At 39.9% G+C, this 21,606-nt stretch overlaps 1 protein-coding gene across 1 annotated transcript in view; it reads right to left on the bottom strand.

Annotated features, from left to right (window-relative positions):
- The window catches only part of LOC139738890 (cullin-2-like), a 29,819-nt gene extending 8,528 nt beyond the window's left edge, over positions 1-21,291 (bottom strand). Inside the window, exons 1-16 of the mRNA XM_071649521.1 lie at positions 21,126-21,291; positions 15,689-15,853; positions 14,391-14,493; positions 13,896-13,990; positions 13,114-13,219; positions 11,717-11,799; positions 10,970-11,066; positions 10,225-10,335; positions 8,827-8,989; positions 7,097-7,186; positions 6,198-6,232; positions 5,008-5,115; positions 3,507-3,572; positions 2,388-2,516; positions 1,621-1,707; positions 131-277 (exon numbers count right to left, since the gene is read on the bottom strand). Coding sequence (XP_071505622.1) covers positions 131-277; positions 1,621-1,707; positions 2,388-2,516; positions 3,507-3,572; positions 5,008-5,115; positions 6,198-6,232; positions 7,097-7,186; positions 8,827-8,989; positions 10,225-10,335; positions 10,970-11,066; positions 11,717-11,799; positions 13,114-13,219; positions 13,896-13,990; positions 14,391-14,493; positions 15,689-15,807 — 1,539 coding nt within the window. The 5' untranslated portion in view covers positions 15,808-15,853; positions 21,126-21,291. The remainder of the gene's footprint in view (positions 1-130; positions 278-1,620; positions 1,708-2,387; positions 2,517-3,506; positions 3,573-5,007; positions 5,116-6,197; positions 6,233-7,096; positions 7,187-8,826; positions 8,990-10,224; positions 10,336-10,969; positions 11,067-11,716; positions 11,800-13,113; positions 13,220-13,895; positions 13,991-14,390; positions 14,494-15,688; positions 15,854-21,125) is intronic.
- Positions 21,292-21,606: the final 315 nt, after the last annotated feature.

The following is a 21,606-nucleotide window of genomic DNA, read 5'->3' as shown; positions in this document are numbered from 1 at the left end:
ATAGCAACAGCAAGAATGGGGGGGGGGGGGGGGCTGAGCAATCAGCGAGCCCTATTACCTGGTGTACTATGAAGAGGCAACAAAATGAAAGTGAGAGTCAACCAACAAATGCAAGTTATCAACCACTCACAGTTAGAACGTAAATGGAGAAGTTGATGCCGAGGTAGGTCTCCTTCTCCTGGCAGAAGTTGCTGAACTTGGCGTTGAGGTCCTCGCTGACCCCCATGTCGGTGAACATCCGATGCAGCTTGTTGGTGAACTCGTATCCACATGCTTGCTGCCGGGGTCATGATGGCAAGAGACCAGGAGGAGAGAGAAAAAGAAGCAATTGAGGTTCATGCAAGTTAGAGGGATACAGACCCAGGATTCAAAAGGGCGCTGTTGCATAGACCCACAGCAGTTTCATCCAATTAACACCCATATAATATGCTACACCTTTGACGCTCATGCATCTGCAATGTTATGAAGATCCAAATAAAAACTGATTCATACAGTGATTATGTCAAAAGCAGACAAAATAGTGGTTACCTCGGTTCATCCCTAGATTTGGGATGTAAACATCTAACAAATCTAACCCATTGCATTTGACAAATCTAACCACTTTTATTTGATTTCCCTCCAATGTAAAGGTACACAAGGAAATTCAGAGGTGGCAATTTGAAAATGAAAAGGTTACAATTTCTGCAGGCAAAGTTCCCTGAGAACTGAAAAGCGGACAAAATAGTGGCAATCTTGGTTTATCCCTTGATTTGGGATGTAAACATTTAACAAATCTAGCCCACTGCATTTGACAAATCTAACCCACTGCATTTGGCAAATCTAACCACTGTTATTTGATTTCCCTCCAATGTAAGGTACACAATGACATTAAGAGGTGAAAATTTGAAGATGAAAAGGTTGCAATTTCTGCAGGCAAAGTTCCCTGAGAACTGAAAAGCGGACAAAATTGTGGCAATCTCGGTTCATCCCTAGATTTGGGATGTAAACATTTAACCAATCTAGCCCACTGCATTTGAAAAATCTAACCCACTGCATTTGACAAATCTAACCACTGTTATTTCCTTTTCCTCCAATGCAAGGTACACAGTGACATTCACGGGTGCCAATTTGAAGATGAAAAGGTTACAATTTCTGCAGGCAAAGTTCCCTGAGAACTGAAAAGCGGACAAAATAGTGGCAATCTCGGTTCATCCCTAGATTTGGGATGTAAACATTTAACACATCTAGCCCACTGCATTTGACAAATCTAACCCACTGCATTTGACAAATCTAACCACTGTTATTTCATTTTCCTCCATTGCAAGGTACACAGTGACATTCACGGGTGCCAATTTGAAGATGAAAAGGTTACAATTTCTGCAGGCAAAGTCCCCTGAGAACTGAAAAGCGGACAAAATAGTGGCAATCTCGGTTCATCCCTAGATTTGGGGTGTAAAAATTTAACAAATCTAGCCCACTGCATTTGACAAATCTAACCACTTTTATTTGATTTTCCTCCAATGTAAGGTACATGTATACAGTGACATACGTACAGAGGTGCCAATTTGAAGATGACAAGATTACAATTTCTGCAGGCAAAGTTCCCTGAGAACCTATTACAGTCCATATTTCGATACTCACCTTGAGTTTGTTGATCATTGCTTCCTCTGCATCCATGGAGGTGGAGAGACCGTGTATCAGCCTCTTGGCCAGCATCCGTGCGTAGAACTGTTCACGGTGAGAAACATCCAAAAACCATACTGTAAAACGAGGAATGTTCGCATGCATTTTCATTTTGCAAGCATTTTCATTTTGCAAATTTCGCAAGAGCCCAGTTTTGCGAAATTAAAATGCACGCTAAAGACCTTGTCTACACTATATGCATTGAATGTTAGAGGCAACTCCCAAAAATTTCATGCTGCGAATAAGACCGTCAGCTCCCATTTGTGAAAATTTCATGCAGCGAAAATATTGTGCTTTACAGTATAGTGGCAACAAGTAACTTCTTATATGAATATACCTCAAGCTTTCAGAACATAATGATATACAATGGAAGCTTGTTACAAAGATATCAGCTATAACAATATCCTCTCATAACAAGGTGATATTGAAGGTCCCCATGCTATATATTTCTTTGTTTCTGTACCCTAATGGAATACGATAAAAGCTACAAAACACTCACATTTCCAGAAGGTTAGCTACACATATATACCAGTATATAAAATTATCTTCATTGCTGGATGACAGCATATTTTGGAAACTCAAATTTAAAAATAAAAGATATCCAGAAAGATAAACATGTAATCATCCTTTACAAGTGAATGTCTTTCTCTTGAATGCATTCTTTATTCCAACATTTCAAGAGCCCCTGTGGGGAAAAACGTTCCTTCCCCATGCATGCATCTCACCCTCTGGAAGATGTCTTTGTCGTCAATGTACCGGAAGACCAGAATGCACTGGCCCAACCTGTCATCCAGTTCCGATTCGCTGCTCCCCTTGGAACTCTTCTTGAGTAGTGCGTCACAATGCCTGGCCAGCTGCATGACGGAAACAGCAAAAACACATGAGCAAAGTGACACAAAACTGGATAAGAATTATTAGCAGCTCTGTTGCAACAAAAAAAAAAGCAACAACAACAACCAAACAATATATTATATTCAGTCCATCCACTACTCCAAGCAATACTTTCTATCAGCACAAGATAGGAACCTTCAGTGAAATGCAAGTGACTGCCAAGGTAGAAACCCAAGTCAGGCTATCTTATTTTTGTTTCGAGAGCATTTTTTTTTTTATTTTTTCAGTGTATGAGGAGTTGTCCATATACATGGTCTGCCATATTTATGCCTCATCTAAGATGATAAAATACACAAAAACCTATTCAGGTTATACACACATTCTCTCCAATGAAACATCACAGAAGAATTCTATCACAAGAACATTATAATATTAATGGCAAGGAGTCGGCAACTGCGCCACCAGCAAATGGAAAATTTAGACAAGGATGAGGTTTGGACTGTGATTCCAGAGACAGTATTGAATAATATATATGTAAAAAGAAGGACTCCCTAGACATGCTTTGCAAGTGCTTTGCAAATCTAGTTATAGCACATTAATGATGCTTTCTGGTTAACATAATCTTTAGAGTCTTTGCACACATTGCACGATCTGAAATCATCATTATCCTCCAAAAAATCTATCAATAGTTCATCCTTGGGATACTTACTTTTGTTCACAAATCAGCGCATCTGCTGGCTTGCTTATTAGTGCCAAACAGAAAGTCTGCAATTAACTTTCGCTGAAGAGGGATTAGGGGAGTTTTACTTGCCTTCATTATATGACAATGCCCTCCTGTGAGATTTCAGAATTTTTCCTTCTGAGTTGTCTTTTTCTCATTACACCTATTTTGGGGGTTTTCTTTGTTTTGCTTTATTCACAACTGTAGTGTATAGTCACAAAGGGTCTAGAGTGATCTCACACAATGATACACTGTCAGTAGAAGAAAGCAGTTGTGGCCGCTAGGATCTTACCAGTTCTGGCGATCTGCTGGTGACTTGTTTTGAAGAAATCTTGTGGTTGACTACAGATGAACACGCCTGCGGTGTAAATCGATTGTAAAGTCAAAAGTGCACATTAGTTTTTCCTGGCTCTACAACCCTATTTAATTTATCTCATTTGCAAGCTCTCTCTCAATCTCTCCCTCTTCCTCCCTATCCACATTCCAATCTATGATTTGCTTTATATGTCCATCTACTGTATATGCCATCTATTTCGCAGGGTTTTTACACTCATGAATTTTCATGAGTCAGTCACTCTTCATGAATATATCAAACAACACACGAAAATATTAACTCTGATCTCCACATGAATGTGATGTACATATGTGCACTTCACTGTTCACTGCACTCCGAAACCGCATATTTAACCATTCACGAAATTGTCAGGAAGCCCCGATTCACGAAAATATAGACTCACAATTTGAATGGCATATACAGCAACTCGTTATACTTCTAGGTATATACAGTACCAAAATGAGGTGTATCTTTCTGTTCATAAACATATAAATACATTTCTATATATTCATCTGTTTTTCTACCAATCAATCTGTCTGTCTATACGTTTATCAACTTATTGGCAACTTGAGTATGAAATGTAACAACAAGGTTTATGCAACCAAAACAATATTTCAACAGAGCATAGTTTCTTACAGGAAATACACACACACACACACACACACACACACACACACACACATATTTTATATGCATGTGAAAAGAGTTTGCAGTGTCAACATGCAAGGGTTCTGAATGAGAGATAACTTCTGAGATATTTTTAAAATAATTCACCTCATTGGTGTAACAGAAGCATTGAAAGTGATAGAGAAAGAGATTAATTACATGGCGCAGATCATTACTTCAATTACCACAGCTACGACGCTCACAACGACTTTTTTTTTAAATTAATTATTTTTAAATGACACCACAAACTCCTTACATATACACACACGCACACACACATACGCATCTATGGTGGAAACCAAGGACCTGTTTTACCCACAAGAATTTTACCACATAACCGAGGACCTGTGTGTAAGTAGGACTCTTGTCAACCGAGGACTCATTCATATATTACCATATAACCGAGGACTTATTACAATAATGCTAATTAAGGACCTACAAACATGTACCCCTATATGCAAAAGCAGACCGTTTGGAATGGTCTGCAAACCGAGGATGCCCTCGGTTCTCTGTGTGTCCTCAGTTTAAATGTAAAGTTTGTGTGTGTGTCCTCGTTTTCCACCATGGGTAAGCGCACACACACACACACACACACACACACCTAGTACCTACAATAATCCTGCAAACCCACACGTTCGAATTACATATATATTTCGTACAGCCAGTCTCTACCCCAATTCTCGGACTCTGCACTTACAGATCATCACTAGGTATTAACTCAAATACTATTGTTACCACCATAACCACAACTGGAAATAGAGAGGAAAAAAAAAAACATGGCATCAGCACCTACCATATCGAGTGACTTGGTGAAAAGCTGATCCTTGTTGAAGACAGTAGCAATCATCTCGGAGAACTTTGTATGCAGGGTCAGCATGGCATCAACAAACTGGACTGGTATCTGGAGGACCAAAAGATGAAAAGAGACCCCAAGTCACATCCACCTCTCTTCTAATAAGACAAATATTGTTGTCTTGCTATTCAGTCTTTGTTTTACACTGACGGATGCAAACCATAAAGGCATATGTGGGATCCTAAGATTTGGGGTTGCTTTCATCACTTTTATTATTCTCCCTCTTAAATCTTGTCCACTATGAGATACATGTACATGTACCTTCTTGGTTTGGTGCTTTTAATTTCAGAATGATATCATATGTCTGTAATGCTGATCAGTTACATTCGCAGATTCGAGACAACTTGTGTGTCATATCGCGTGAAGCCAACACTACTGGGCTTACAAGATTTAACAAATGGCAAATGCATATCTGGGCATATAACCACCTGTTGTTGTTTTTTTTTTCTTTCTACGCTGTGACTCTATTAATATTCACTCTGCGCAGTGACTTCCTTGATCTATTGTTCACATTACACTCTACATGAAGAAGTGTATACTGTAAAAGTGGAAATATACGTGCACATTTTGCACTACCAGAAACTAGTGCAAAATTAAAAGCAAGCAAACCTTTTTGCTTGTGATATGTTATACTATCTGTTTTGACGGCGCATATTAAAAACACACCAAAATCATTATACCTGGCCGAGCACAAAAAATTCCTTGCGCCACAGTACCCACATTCACAGTACACAGAATTGTAATCATAACATAATAAATGTAACGACACAAATATCACATCCTTAGCACTCTCACTGTCTCTTTTGGACTCAAGCTCCTAGAAACAACCGATATTCCTTAGAAAAATAAATCTGAGTTTCACTCACTTAAAATACACAAAAAATAAAATATGTGCTGACAAGAACAAAGAACCCATTACACAGCATATCTGCTCCTGATGCTAGCATAGCATCATTCAATTTGTAAGATAAATATAATCTGAATGCATCATCGCATGTATGGAATGGGTCAATTCTCATAAGAAAATTAATGTTCCTTTTTCCTCAATGATATCCTCCATTTCTAAACTAGTCACAAGATTTTTACAGTGGCACATGCAAATACTGAAAGCACAAAAAGCGTTGTCTTACATTATCTCCATGCAGTCCGGCTATGGCTTGTCGACCTGGATGTGACACATTTAGGTGAGGGAAAAAAATTTCAGATACAAGGCTACATTTTTCTGAACAAAATCTTCACCAGAGCTTCAAAATTACCATTTTGACAGTAAATGCACTAAGTCCAGAGTGATAGTTCTCTCTTACAATCAGTGACAAGATTTGAACAGTCACAAAATGTTGGAATCAACACACACGACGAATCATGCTTCAAAACTCTGGACAAGATTTGACATTATGAGCTTAACAACAACAATAAAACAAGATGAAATACATATTACAAATGTATATTCAACTTACTAATGTTTCATTTCTACCACTGACTCTGTTTTGTCAATAACAATATCTCATTTCTTTCATTTACACTGGAAAATACACAGGAAACTTGGAATTGGAAGAGCATCAGAATGCAAGGAAATTTCAAGCAGAGAGAAATCTCACATTCCCTTCTAAATTGTAGATATACATGGGAGAAGAATCATAACCTTTCCAACTCACACTACCCTTCTCCTACACAGGTTTCTATTATTGATATTAGTGCAAGTGCGAAGAGCAAATTAAACTTTCCAACAACCCCGCCCCCTCCCTGGGTGGTAACAGGACATTTGCTCCTGCGACAATTGCTCTGGCTGTATTTTTTTCCAAGGACTTACAGTCACAGTTGTAGGGTTAGGGTTGTGATAGGGTGTTAGATTTAGTTTGATGTGAGGATTAAGATTAGGGTTGGGATTATGTTTGGGGGTAGAATTTATGTTTGGCTTTAGTGTGCAGATATTTAATGAGAGCAATTGTTGCTGGAACAAATGTCATGGAACCCCCATGGATAGTCTAAATCTTGCTGGGAGGTATTCTTTAGCCACTTGAGGTCTCACCTGAGTCTACTATGTGTGCCTCCAGTTCTTGCACCATGATGCTGAGGCCGTTGGGGATAGGTTTCAGCAACTCGTACATCCGTGACAAATCTGCAGATTGCAAGGGGGGGGGGAATTATTTTGTAGTCGTTTATCTGCAAAATGCTGACAGAAAGATAACAGTGTGTGTCATCTCAACTCTTCTTCAGCTGTTTCACACAGCTTGGTTCAACTAATAATCTTGTCCATGTCTCTGAGAATAAGTCTCTACCATGTCACATACATTAATGTATTTAAAAGCATGGAGCTGTCCAGCTAGTCTTGATGCAAGACATTGACTGGCATTAATCCGAAGATACATCACATCATTTCAGCAACTAGAAATGTCGCTACGGCGACTGGTGTATGCCTCCACCATAATGCATGGTTCTCCTAATAGGTCTATAGTACAATGTCTTGACAATGTGTGATGACAGTTTCACACAATTGGCCAAATATTAAAATGACAGGTTTGCCACAAATGTGCTGAATGTTCATTTTCCTTGAACTAGGTTCAATTGGATGAATGATTAAAACGTCAGAGTGCAGGTATTTGGGGGAACTGATGATTTTTACTTGACTTTTGACCCTTTTATAAGTTTATGCATTGAGTAATTTTCAAGGTATTGAGAAAAAGTACAATTTCAGTATCAAATGGTAAAACAGTATTATCTAAACCTGGCCTTTGACCTTTGACCTCACAGTTCCAAAGAGAATCACTGTTAGGTAGAACATACATAAATATGTAAGTTTCATGATAATACCTTGAGTTACTTTTGAGATATGGAGGAAGAAGTGCAATTTAGCACTTTCACTTGACCTTTGACCTTTTGACCTTTGGGCAAGAAACTTCCCACAGAATATATATTGGGTTATACATGCATACATCAAGTTTTTTAAAAAAATCCTTCAGGCATTGCATAAATATAAGGAAAGTAGTGATATTTTGAGGAGTTGACCTTGACCTTTGACCCCTGACCTTTGACCCATGACCCCCAACTTCCCTAGATAATCACTGCTCATCGGTACATGCATAAATACTAAGTTCCATGAAGATACCTTGAACCATTTGCGAGATATGGAGAAAAACATGAAATTTCAACCTTTTTTTTCACAAAATAACCTGTGACCTTTGACCTTTGACCCCGCAAACCTAAAATCCAAACAAAGTATCATCCCCCCAGGATATACCCTCATACCAAGTTTGATGCAAAACCACCTCACGGTTCTTGAGATATCGACAAAAACAAAACGGGACGGACGTACGGACGGACGGACGACCCGAAAACATAATGCCTCCGGCCACTTCGTTGGCGGAGGCATAAAAAAGGATTTAAGACAACATAATGAAAATCATGCAGTATGCAGGTATTCTACAAGAGAGAATATTGCCAAATGTGCTCTGATGTTTTCATCTTTCTCAGGGATCAATCAATAAGTCATGTGGGTGGGGAAATATTGAAAGAGACATGGACTTGATCAAGTATCTTGAGCTTCGGCAATGCATTCTTTCTGACTAAAAGCCAATATAGGCTGATACATTGGTCTCCTAAAACAGTAAAGCATAATCGACTTATTTCAAATGTTGCAATGTGCGACTGGTCTGATGTAATGGTGTGCAGGCTAGCATTCTATTGAGTTAGCAGTCCACTGGACAGACACTTGAAGTGACTTTGGTCTACGGTAGAGACTGGTGCGCAACCACGTCTCACCTTGCCTCTGCTCATTCCGAACCATCGTCCGGCACTCTGCGTGCAGCAGCGCCATGTGGTCGGCCACCATTCTCTTCTGGCACTCTTCGAGCATCCGGTGGTAGGAGCTGGGGTGGAGGAACTTGTGGCTTCTAAGCTGCTCCTCTTGTAACCTCTGTAAGACCTGGGGGGAGGAGATGGGGAGACAGGTGTGTTAGGTGGGGTGATGAAGGGAACTTAGTATTACTGTATAAAAGCTGTTATTGTCACGGATGAGGAGGTCGCAGACATTTTCGTGAGATGTTGCTTTTCGCGATTAACTTTGAGGCTATCTTATGTGCACTGTTGCCTGTCCATAAATTTAGTGCGATCAAGAGCAGGCGGTGGTACTTATGCAAGTTATCAAATTTGCAGCCCAAAAGAGATTTGCAAAATTTGTGAAGCTTAACCCGTTCCTTATGGGAACCTGGTATACCAGGTTCCCGTGGGAGCAACTGATATACCGGAACCTGGTATACCAGGTTCCCAAGATGAAGACAAGAGTGCCTGCTTTCATGGTCTAAATTCATGTTTCTTTGTGTTATTATCATGGAGATATCATGTAGTGGAAAGGCTGACCTGGCTCTGATATATTTGAGAATCCCTGTAACAAATTGTGTACAGCTTTATCACTGATCTTTTTAAAGTACACATACATCTGAAGAATAGCGGACTCTAGTCAACCATTACCGATGCACATATTTGCTGATCTGTGCTATTTGCGATTTTCGAATGCACCCCCGGTGGCAGCAAATGGATAGGGGCACCCATGAATTTCTAAGCTTCTGGGTCTTAAACCACCCTTCAGCCAAGCCTCTGTACAGTAGCCACTCCTGATATACATACATGGTGGCCTTCATAGGAAGGTGACCACTATAGACAGGCAAGCAGCAAATTGCCTACTACATGTACAGTTGTACATCAAGCTTGCCTGCACTACTATATAGTATTGCTTGAGCGAGAATGCAGAGATTTCTTTTTTTTCCCCCTCTCTCTATCTCTTTCTCTCCTTTTTCTTGTTTTTTTTTCCTTTTCTTTTCATTTAATGCACTCAAGACCCGGACAGAATTTGTAGGAAATATTGATGATTACTAGTACTGCATGTAGTTCCCAAAGTACGCTTGCTCTGTACTTTTTCTACAGGACAACACAGCAACTATGTAAATTCTGAAGATCTTCCATATTTGCATAATTATTGTCAATAAGAGCAATTGTTTTTCATTATACATGTCAAGAAACTGAAGAGAACAAACGTACAGTAAATACCCCCAACAACTTTTGTACGGCTTATCATAAAATCTCTACTGCTTCAGTTCCTGGTATTTGATTGTCACAAAGGTGAAAGGTCATAGACTGGCTTGCTGTGTGGCGAGTTCTTACCTTTTCCATGTACTGCGAGCAATTGTGGTTCTGTAATAACCTGGCCGATTCCTTCCTGTAGAAAGCCCCCGTCTGCTCCAAGCACTTTGTTTCAAAGAGGTCTTGATAAAGCTGCAGCAGGCAAGAAGGAAGGAAATCAAGATAGTTTACTGAGCGAGGTCACCTCATTTCTGAAAGCCATGTGGCTATTGTGCCATCAAAACTTTACCCCACTACTTCCACAGTAAACAAGCCCTGGTAAACGAGTCCTGAGCTAAAACTGTTGAGAAGTAAGCTTTGCTGTTTGTCTTATTTGGGTATGCACCTGCTGTTTGTCTTATTTGGGTATGACCTCAAAAATATGTTTTCAATTTCCAGGACTATTCATAGAAAGTTTAATTTACATATACAGTGTATATCAGCAGCTTGCCAAGAAAGTGAACATACAATTTCTTTGGGAAACAAATTCTGATTTCAAAGTAATAGCTGCTAAAACTACACACATCTGTCGAAGGTCAGTTTCACTCTCTGGCGTATTTTTTCTTTAACCAACGTGATTTCCAGGGTAAGATATTCCTAAATCTGAAAATAACAAGACACTCGACACTTGCAGACGACAGTTCTAGACCACACACACACACACACAAACACACACACACACACACACACACACACACACACACACACACAAATAGAACAAAGAAATGCTGCATACTCTTATACTTTGTTTCTTAGATATAGCAACACAAAGGAAGATTGCTGTTACCTTCAGTTGCTCTTTTTTCCTGTACTGTTCCACTTCTACCAGTGAGTTGATGACACTATGCAACACGGACTGCTGAGTATCCTCCCCGGCTCGATCCCTGCAAACAAATGTGAAACACATCTTTCATCACAACCAAGATATTAACCCGTTGAGGACGGACTAATTTTGCTACAACATGTATTTCCCATAGACCCCTGCCCGAGTATACTCAGGACTTGTTCTCAATGGGTTAACTGATACTTTGCCAATGCCCTTCAAGTCCCAACATATACATGTCCAACAAGCAGTTACATGGATAAGAGATCATACATTCAGATATGTGGGAAATATTGTACACGAGATGCCTTGATGTCCATTTTCATTGACTCAAGAGAAAATCTTGAACATTTAGCAAAAGAGGATGACTGCAAAAAAGTGAGAGAGAAAAACAGGAACTTTTGTCTATAACGTACTGCGAACTTGAAAATCATTTATAGATTTAGCTAATAAAAAGCTTTTTTAAAGCCCTGCGATCAAAATCATAATTTTGAATGAATGACAAAGAGCTCAGATAAAAGACATTTCCTTTTTCTATCTGGCTGTGAAACAAAAACAAAGTACACATACAATGAAAACAGAAATAGATAGATACAGCACCAAAACACAGAAATATGATTTCTGAAATTTGATGGGTTAACATGAATGAAGGGGGCTTCAGGTGAATGGTAGACTAGGTGGGAGGGTGAAACTATTCTTTGCTGCCCTCACCTGTGCATATCTCTTAGTAATAGCCCCTGTAGTTGAGTGTCTAGTGGCATAATCATTAGTCTCTTCCAGATGTCCAGGGCAAGCTGTATTCAATATGGAAAACAAGAACAAAACAAAGACAGAAAATTGAGAAACAGTTCACTGTCAAGCACCTACATGAACAAGGATGTGCAAACTGGGCCATACCCAAACCTTGCGACTTCTTGTGTTTCTCAGACAGCATCTGCCATTAGGGCAGGCTATACACAGGAAACTTTCTGAAGGTTGGGGGAGGGGTGTGGGGAGGGTTAAGAGCAAATTTACACCTCATATCCCCTATGCTCTGAAGTTCATGAAGTTCATAAGTCTTTATATTACAGTGGGTTTCAAGCATCTAATTGATGTGTTAGGCTAGTCCATTTCTAAAAGTATATTGAGTGTATAACATTTGAAAAATGCATCATTCTTATTAATAGGAGGAGGGGCAGCTGTCTGCGCTGCCTCCCCCCCCCCCCCCATTCCTCCATATCACAATACAGTCCCATCTTATCTTCTGATACACACTATGACAACTCTTCAAGTATTCAAATATTTTAACGCAGATGAGCTGTCTTATAGGGAATGGTGCACCCCAAGTGGTATATGTGACCCTGCACCTCAAAACAAACAAAAAGTCGCCAGACATGAATTTTAAGTTAAGACCATATTCTGAAAGAGCAGACTTTAAGCTTTAAAATGATGTATAACTCAAATCAAATGGACTCTCCTAACCTATCTAGATATTGGAAAGAAAGCACAAACTCAGGAAAAGTGTGAACTGAGAAAAGAGGCTCTGAAGTACAGTGTCTATTCAAGCGCTTAATCTTTACCTATCCACACTGGCTGTGCGCTGAATGGGACAAAAAACAGGATGTAAACCATTGGAGCACCAACAATGAAGGGATTACCACATTAAGCTGAAATTGTGCATGCTTTATTTACACATTCTGTCCATGATTAATGCCAACTTTCAAAGCATTAGCATTATCCTTTTTAAGTTATTAGAGTTGAAAGTTAATGAGTGTGCATGGGGATTTTTAGAAATGAAAAGGGGACTCTTTAAGACACACCTTATCACACTACTCTACAAAAAAGTGCTCAAGAAAAACTGCTAAAAACACAATTTCCTGTTTGTTTCATGATTCAAAATTTTAGCACAATAAAGGAAAAAGATTTGCTCTTTCAGAAAATATGAAAAACTAAAAATTGGCTAGGTTGAACCATGTCACCTATTTTCAGTCCTCACACATAATCAATGCATGCGACTTTTTGTTGGTTTTGTGATGCACGGTCATATATGTCGTGTGTTCCGATTGAAATAAAAAGAAAGTGTTTTGATTGGGATAAAAAAAAAGAAGAGGACAAAAAGCTGAACTGACCTCTCCAATGTCCATCAAGTCTTCTTCAGCAGTATCTGCATAGGTTCCAGTCCTAAATCTATCTGGATCACTTGTCTTCTGTTTCCTACTATGCTGGTTTAAGTACCTTGAATTTGAATAGAAAACCAAAACAATGAAATCATCTCTTTCAAATGTGATATATATTTTCCTTCATTACAAACAAGAATATAAAGACAAAGAAGAAGAAACATAAAACAAAACAAACATTTGAGTACAATCACATATTAACACACATTTTTCCAAAGATGAGTGGTAGTTCCATTCTAACAGGCCAACCCTATGAAGATCAATTCCATCAGGTCAACCTTCACTCCCCACACCACCAGGGGCCTATTTCATAAAAAAGTTGATATGATAGCAACTCTGGCTTGAATGGCAACTTCCAACTTCACATAGCAATGGCCAATCAGGAAGTTGCATTTTTCCTGTTACCATGACAACTGTCATTCCAGCAAGAGTTGCCATCATATCAACTTTTTATGAAATGGGGCCCTGGTCTGTAAACTTGTCTCTAAAAATGCTCATTCCCCGATGTCTCCTTCAGGTCAACTTTGAGACAAAGGTTGTTGGGGGTTGTGTTGTTTTTTAGTACTAAGTATTGTTGGGATAAAGTAGAGCATGTTCATTAAAACATTTAACCATTTGCGTGCTCTGAGTGCTGATTGGCACAGAAAACCCCATATCTTTGTGCATGCTGTCTGAAGTCCCTGGCACAGAAAGGGTTCAACTGGAATGAAATGGACAGAGCAAAGCGTACTTACGAGTAGAGCTGGTCCATGTAGCTGGCTCCTTTGCTGAACTGCTGCCAGAATTTGTGGTACAAGGACAGCAGATTCTCCTCAGCATTGGCAACTTTCTGGAAATTTTGAGGCGAGGCAGGGACAGACATCAACACACTCTCTTCTCTGTGTGCTCATTGATTCACCCAGCTTATTGTAAAATCACGAGACCATTCCTTATTCAGAGACAGAAATTTGCACATCGATTCCTAACGCAAGATTCCACTTACCGGTACCCAAATACAATTAGTAATATTCATAAGCTAAGATGACATTACAGAAGGATCTTTATCTCAAAACGCCTTCAATATTTTGCAACAAAACATTTCAAAAGTTTGATATTTGAAATTTCCAATATTGTACTGCTGACAAAAATAAATGACAATGTCTTCTATTATATTCATTGCTAAATGAGTGCACTTATTCCAATCAACCATACGGGTCATTATCTCTCTAGAAATCTCAAACTTCACTCACAATTCTGAGACTGTTGACATGGTTTTCCAGGAAACACTTAGTCTCGCTGTACAGCCTCTCGCTGTGAGGCTCTGGAAATGCCACACATAAGGCATAAACATCCCTGTGGTGATGTCAACATTAAGGAAAACAAGAGTCAATGTTAAGGAAGACAAAAGTCTAAATTACACAGTCACTATATATCAAAGATCATTTCAGATCTGTACATTCCCCAGCAAAATGATTGTAAAAAATGTTTTGCACGACACGCATACATGTGATATAATACAATTTCAGTCCAATTTTTTTTTTTCTTAGAACTAAAAGCATCTTCATAGTGATAAGATATATCAGAAAACTTGAGACAGAAATTGCTTGTAGGGATTGCTTAATCTTACGGAAAAGGATATCATTTTCATACTAAATATTCAACACTGAGTTCTTTTAGTTTGAAAATTGCAACAATCCCTTGTACATAAAATAAATATCAATGCAATATTGAAGTCACATGCCAACCAAGTATGGGCACTGCAATTCAATGCGTTTACTCAGATCAACCTGATGATCGAAATAAAACACAGATTTACTTAGACAAGCTGGGATCTAGAAATGGGGGTCTGCTTGGAAGACTCTTGAAGCATATTTGTGTACAAGTATTGAGAGAAATATGTTCTTTATTGGGAAATTTATGAGAAAACGCCTGGGTGAGGAGTATTGTAGGTAAGCCCCATCCTGAAAATCAGTTTATGTAAACACAAGAAGAGAAATGACCGGAACAGGGCAGCGAGAGTATGAGCAAAGTCTTATGAAAGCTGAGAAAAGTGTGATTTTTTTTTAAGTTGTGATCAATCTAATACAAACTGGCAAAACTGTGATGCCACACACAAGCTCACTCGCATTCGCTCTGTACTATGAAATCAGAACTTTCATTTTTCTACAAAGCAAATATCCATTCATACAACTGCCCTTAATGCAGTCATTGTAATTTTCTTTTTCCTATTACACAACCCCTGCATGCGAAAGAAATATATTCAGTCCAACAATAAGGAAAAGTAGACAGATTTTTATGGACAAGGCAAATGGAAGGTAAACTCACATGCTACATCACAGAGTTGCTAATACACATGTACGTGCTTGAGTGATAACAATTTCAAAGAAAAAAAATCATAACTTCCCTACTTTTTATCAAAATTTGCTCAAACATCCACTGTCCAATTTCTGTATTTTTTCTGCTTCTATTCACACAACCTTCTTTTCAGGATGCACTTCCCCTTTAAGGAGGGGGGGGGGGAGTCTACACAAGATCATGGGAAGGATACGAGAATCGGTCATTCCATGTACACCGCTTGATGTCAGCCAGCTGAATGACAGCCTGGACGGTCTTGAGAAGGCGCTCCCATGTCTCCTCAAAGTTGACTATTCGCGGCTTCAGTGACATGCTGTCTGGCCTAACCAGATGGCAAAGGCAGCTGATGAGGACGTGTCTGAATTGTCAAAGAGATGAACGTAATAAATCAATGATGTGGACTGCTTCAATTACATGTAAGCAAAGAGTATGTTCCAAATATCTTGCATTAACCCTTATACTGTATTTATAAACAGCAAATATTAGCAAACAGTAACAAGTTGAGGTACATACAACCAGTATTGGGTCGACACACATGGCAATTCTATTTCCCTGATGGTTATCAAAATGATAAGCCAGACATGATTTCTGCCACTGCAAAAATATGTGCTAATATGACTGTACCTGTTTGCCAGATTACAACAAAACCTAAATTGTGACTCCTCAAATGTTTACATGTAGATTGACTATTAGATATCAATGCTTTGGTACAACCAGTGGCTCCTCATGTTTCAAGTAAAGAAATAAGTATGTTCCTCATTGCTACAAACTCATCAGTCTTGGGCTTTCAATACATCAACACACATGAAGTGGTAAATCCTGAAGATAAATCTGGGTGTGACAATCAACAACACCCTTACTTACTACAATCAAACTTTTCTTTTTTAAAGAATTAATCAAGATTGCTTGATATTGGTATGAGATGGCAATGTTTTGATGCTGTTTCACAACATCAAATGTGACTTAAGTATACATGGTCACAATCCCTACTAGTCATGTAAACAATAGAATGGGTACTATGAATCCATGGTCTGGAGCCCACTAAAAAAACAAAGATGAAGGCATTATAATATACAAAATGCAAAACAAAGAAATTCTGTATGGACTCTTTCCACAAGAGAAGGAATAGATTATAGAACAGATCTTACTGGATGGATGTCCACGACATAAAACCCAACCAGCTACTTTCTTCTTGAGTCACAATATACTGCATGCTTGCATTATCTGTCAATGATCCCGTCAACATCAGTATGACTAGAGAACTGAACCTAGCACTACTAAGCTATTGCACTATTTCCACAAGCATTATTATCTTGATATTCTTGAAAAAAAAAAGTCGTGACTGGACATGAAACGGTCAAAAAGTAACATTATTTCTTGTTGTAATATGACACAAACTCTATACTACCAGTTCCGGTTAAGGTTCAATGGCATTTATTTCAAGCAAATAATTCCTACATTGTATATAAGTACAAGCACAATATGTAACATGCAATCAATTGAAAAAAAAAACCTGGAGGCACATCTAAAGAAGTACTAGTACACATTTTGTACAAGTGACAAGTGTGCCCTTAACAACATATTTAAATTATAATGATATTCCAAAATCTATAATATCAGTACATAGAAATACAAAACCAAGGTAAGGACAAGGACAAAAACAGAGACTGAGTCTCTCAGAGACATACATGTAGACAGACAAAAACAGAAGCAACTAGTACTAAGGTAACTTGAGTAACTGCGGCAGTAAGCGGCCGTGCAGCCGTTTGCGGCAGGTGCAACATGTACACGGTAATATACCGCTAAACACAGCATTGCACTGTTACTGTACATGCACACTACACACATACTAACACACTAGCAATCAACAAAAACCAACCGATAAAATGGGCACGATCTCTGACGAAAGTGAAATTTTCTCACCTAAATGACAACATATCGCATCAAAAATAAAATTTTTGGTACTTCTCAACATAAGAATTAAGAAATAATGGTCCAAGAAACTTGATTTTTTGTCGTTTTTCCGATGCTCATGGAGTTTGAAAAAATACCTGTATCCTCACATAAAATAGAACTTTCGCGAGCCGATGTGGGCCGCCATTTTTGTTCGGAAAGTGGATGTTACCATCGAAAAAATTCAGAAAAACACGAGAAAGACATCAACAACACCGCCAGAATTGTGATCTTGTTTGCGGCCAATGCATGTGCGCCCGCTATTTTCACGTGCTTTCGCAATGGGAATTGGCGCTTATGCAATGTTCGCGAGACATGTGAAGGCGTTCAGCTAAAGATCACGGAGCACGCGCGTATTGCATAGGGATTGTACATCATGCCGCAAGCAGAAATACTACGTCGCATATCGCCCTTATCAGCGAAAATTGTGCCGGGTTTTGCCCTGGTAAATCACGAAAACTGGGTTGGTCAATGGTAAAGTTCTTTTATGAAAACAATTGCGTTAATGAATAATCTTGTCTATGATAAATGAAATGGTTGAAAATAATTTGCCTGATTTGTTTACAAGTTGGAAAAACCCTTAACAATGCTTAAACTGCCGCAAACGGGATATTTTACTCTAGTCTAGACCTATAGTTATACCAACACTGAGATGACACTATTGACAGGGACATTAACTTCAAGCAAGTTACAATATAAGAATCTAATAATACATGTAGGGTTGGGGGTACCACCTATCGTCACCCTAAGGATCTGTAGCTTGTTTATTCTAGAAATATAACTCAAATCCGCCTAATTCTTACCTCAACTATGCCATAAATACTGCAGTTTTGAATGTCGTGACCGTCTCGTTGATTATGAATCTCCGTTTTAAAATAGCGCAATTTTAGTGCGTGCGTTCCGTTTTCTTCGCGCAGCTAAAAAGGGTACCTTGCGATCGGCACCCCCTCCCCTCCATAGGTATGCACGTGAATTTCACAGCATAGGTAATACACGTGAATTTCACAGGCCATAGGTAATACACGTGAATTTCACAGCCATGCGTCGTTACTGAGCGGATGTGTAATTTTTAGCTTGGTTCGTTAGAGTTTGATTTTGTTTCTTCGTTTTTATTGTCTTTATAGCTAATGACACTTAATACCGCGCGTAACTTTTCGTTCTATACGCAAACAGCCATGATACGCAGGGTGCCGATGGGAAGGTGCCCTGCCGATAGGTGGTGCCCCAACCATACTATAGGGACACACTGGACCAAACAAACGTGTAATGCACTTGTCAATGTAATGACGCACCCCACTACCCCCGGACATGGGTGCGTCATGGTCATTTTTTGACTGACCACACGGGGTTTTTGACGGACACCACAGTCACTTTTTTTGACGGACAAAACGCTGCAAGTGACGAACACCACAGTCACTTTTTTGACGGACAACACGTTGAAAGTGACGCACAACTCGGTCACTTTTTTGACGGACATCCTCGGTACATTAGACGCACCCCCGTAAATACTGAAACGATTTTTGCATACATTTTATTCAAGCAATTTCATTTTCTTTTGGTTCGTAAACATAATTTGTAAAGTTTCGGCAAGTTTCCCTTACCATGGCCCTGTAAGCACCGTACCGTCATTCACCGTACATCACGCTGCTGCTACAATATTCCGTACAGTAGTATGTATTCTGTGCATGCAATCCATACATGACAATCACATGTGTGCAGATGCGCTGTGTGTGCGCGGCCATTGCTAGTGCGGTGGATGCATACTGCTGCAGCGCAGGTACACACCACGCCACGGCATTCCCGCGAGTAACTACATACAGCCTAGTCGCTGTACGTAGAGATTCGCACAGCTAACAGCGTCGCGCGTCTGGTCGGGCTATCCCGTGAGCAGAAAATGGCATGCTGCAGGCAGTTTCTTCTGCTGCCGCTTCTTCTACTGTCAAGAATTCGCCTTTGTCACCACAGATTTCATGGGTTTGTAGGAGGGAAAATGTAAGGAGAAAGGGTGGCTTTTAAATTATGTGCTTGCCAGATTCTGGCAAGCATTTTTCCCTCTTATTCCAAAACACTTCCCGAATTTGATTTTCACTTGCCGCGGGACAGCGCTCACTGTAATTTCACTGGCGGTACGTGTATCCGGTACTGGTAGCGTGCAAAAATGCGTGCAGTTTTCCATAGCCAAGTGACGTACCAGGACGCACCCCTCGGTTTAAAATAATGCGTGTTATTTTCCATAGCCATGCCAAGTGATGTACCATGACGCACCCCTCGGTCAAAATTTTGACTGACAATGATGGGATTTTGACGCACCCCTCGGTCAAAAATTTGACGGACAAAGCTGGTAAAATGACGAACACCTGGGTCACAAATTTGACGGACCAAACGAGGAAATGACGCACCCATGTCCGGGGGTAGTGGGGTGAGTCATTACATCAGTTCGGGAAACCCACTCACAAGGGGGGCCCCTCCTTATAAGTAACCCGTCCCCCTTATAAGTAACCCCGTCCCCCTTATAAGTAACCCCCGGGGCACCCCTTATAAGGAGTCTCCACGCTTTTTTGCAATGCAACGCGAAAATGAAAGGACTGCGGCAATTCGCTTGATTATGTCCATAAAGCTTCACAAGTTTCCTAGTTACTCACGAAATTTGAGCAAAATCGGTTTGAGGCATCATATCTAAAATCATGGATTTAAATGCGATGTCAAACGACCCATGCGAATGCTGAAATGTGAGCGATTACTGGCGTGAGTGTCGCCAGGCGCGGCGGCGCGGCAATGCTTGAGTGCAGACGTGGCGACTGCAGTTGCCACGTCTGCACTCAAGCATTGCCGCGCCGCCGCGCCTGGCGACACTCACGCCAGTAATCGCTCACATTTCAGCATTCGCATGGGTCGTTTGACATCGCATTTAAATCCATGATTTTAGATATGATGCCTCAAACCGATTTTGCTCAAATTTCGTGAGTAACTAGGAAACTTGTGAAGCTTTATGGACATAATCAAGCGAATTGCCGCAGTCCTTTCATTTTCGCGTTGCATTGCAAAAAAGCGTGGAGACTCCTTATAAGGGGTGCCCCGGGGGTTACTTATAAGGGGGACGGGTTACTTATAAGGAGGGGCCCCCCTTGTGAGTGGGTTTCCCGAACTGACATTGACAAGTGCATAATACAGGGGGTTACTTAGGGTATAAAGAGAATGGAAAATGGGAGACAGCCATCAGGCAGTAAAGTGATAAATTACATGCAGCTAGAGTGACACTGAGACCAAGATAAAGAAAAAAATGACATGCATTCACAACAACGCCATATCACTACAATTATCAGCCATAGTTAGACCTAGACTCTGAGAGTGGTCTAGGCTAGTCATAAAAAAAAAAAGTAGACCTATAGAGTCTAGACCAAGTAGATCTAGACAAAAGAATTACACAGAGTTAACACGGAGTTAACATGGCAGCCTTGCTACTGTAGGTCTACCTACTACTACTAGTTTTACTAAGGGCTTCTACATTTACTCTTGGTATGACGGACGATATCGCAGTCTTGACGCAGATGCGATTAGATACCTTGCACAGTTTGACAACCCTACTCAGATAGTAGTAGATGGGACTACACACGAAAGGCCGGTCGACGCCTTCACTGAATAAGCCTCTTGGGATATTACACATATAACAACATTACCTGTCACAACTGCACACTTCTGTCTTTTGCCAGTAATCTTCAGTTTATCCCAAAGTTGAAATATATCGCCACAACTGAAGTAAGATGATTATATAATCCGGCTTCTCATCTGATTTCTAATCTAACACCAGACCTGTGCTGTGGTGCAACTTTGGCAACTTTCTATGAAACTGACCACCGGTAAAACTGGAGATGGCGCTGTAATAATTATTCTTTCCGTCCACAGTCAGTCAGTCATTATTCTTCATGGAGTTCAGTCTTGTCCAAAGAGCGTACAAGAAGACTCTTTGGTCTTGTCTCCGGTAAAGTTACAGTCTTGTTTAAAACTCAGACAGAATGTCGTGATGGATCCTACAGACATGAGAGAAATAAACGCTAGTTGTATTTTCTTAATGTTACTGTTGTTCTTCTTGAAAATTATACTTTTGATGACTGTGTCGATGGTTATCAAAATGATGATGCGGCACCATAATGGTGATCC

Source organism: Diadema antillarum, unplaced genomic scaffold, assembly GCF_040938485.1.
Source record: "Diadema antillarum isolate AM-2024a unplaced genomic scaffold, OU_Dant_1.0 seq00000772_RagTag, whole genome shotgun sequence".
Lineage (NCBI taxonomy): Eukaryota > Metazoa > Echinodermata > Echinoidea > Diadematoida > Diadematidae > Diadema > Diadema antillarum.
The sequence above is the reverse complement of the archived record's forward strand: the minus strand, read 5'-3'. Positions and strand labels throughout refer to the sequence as shown.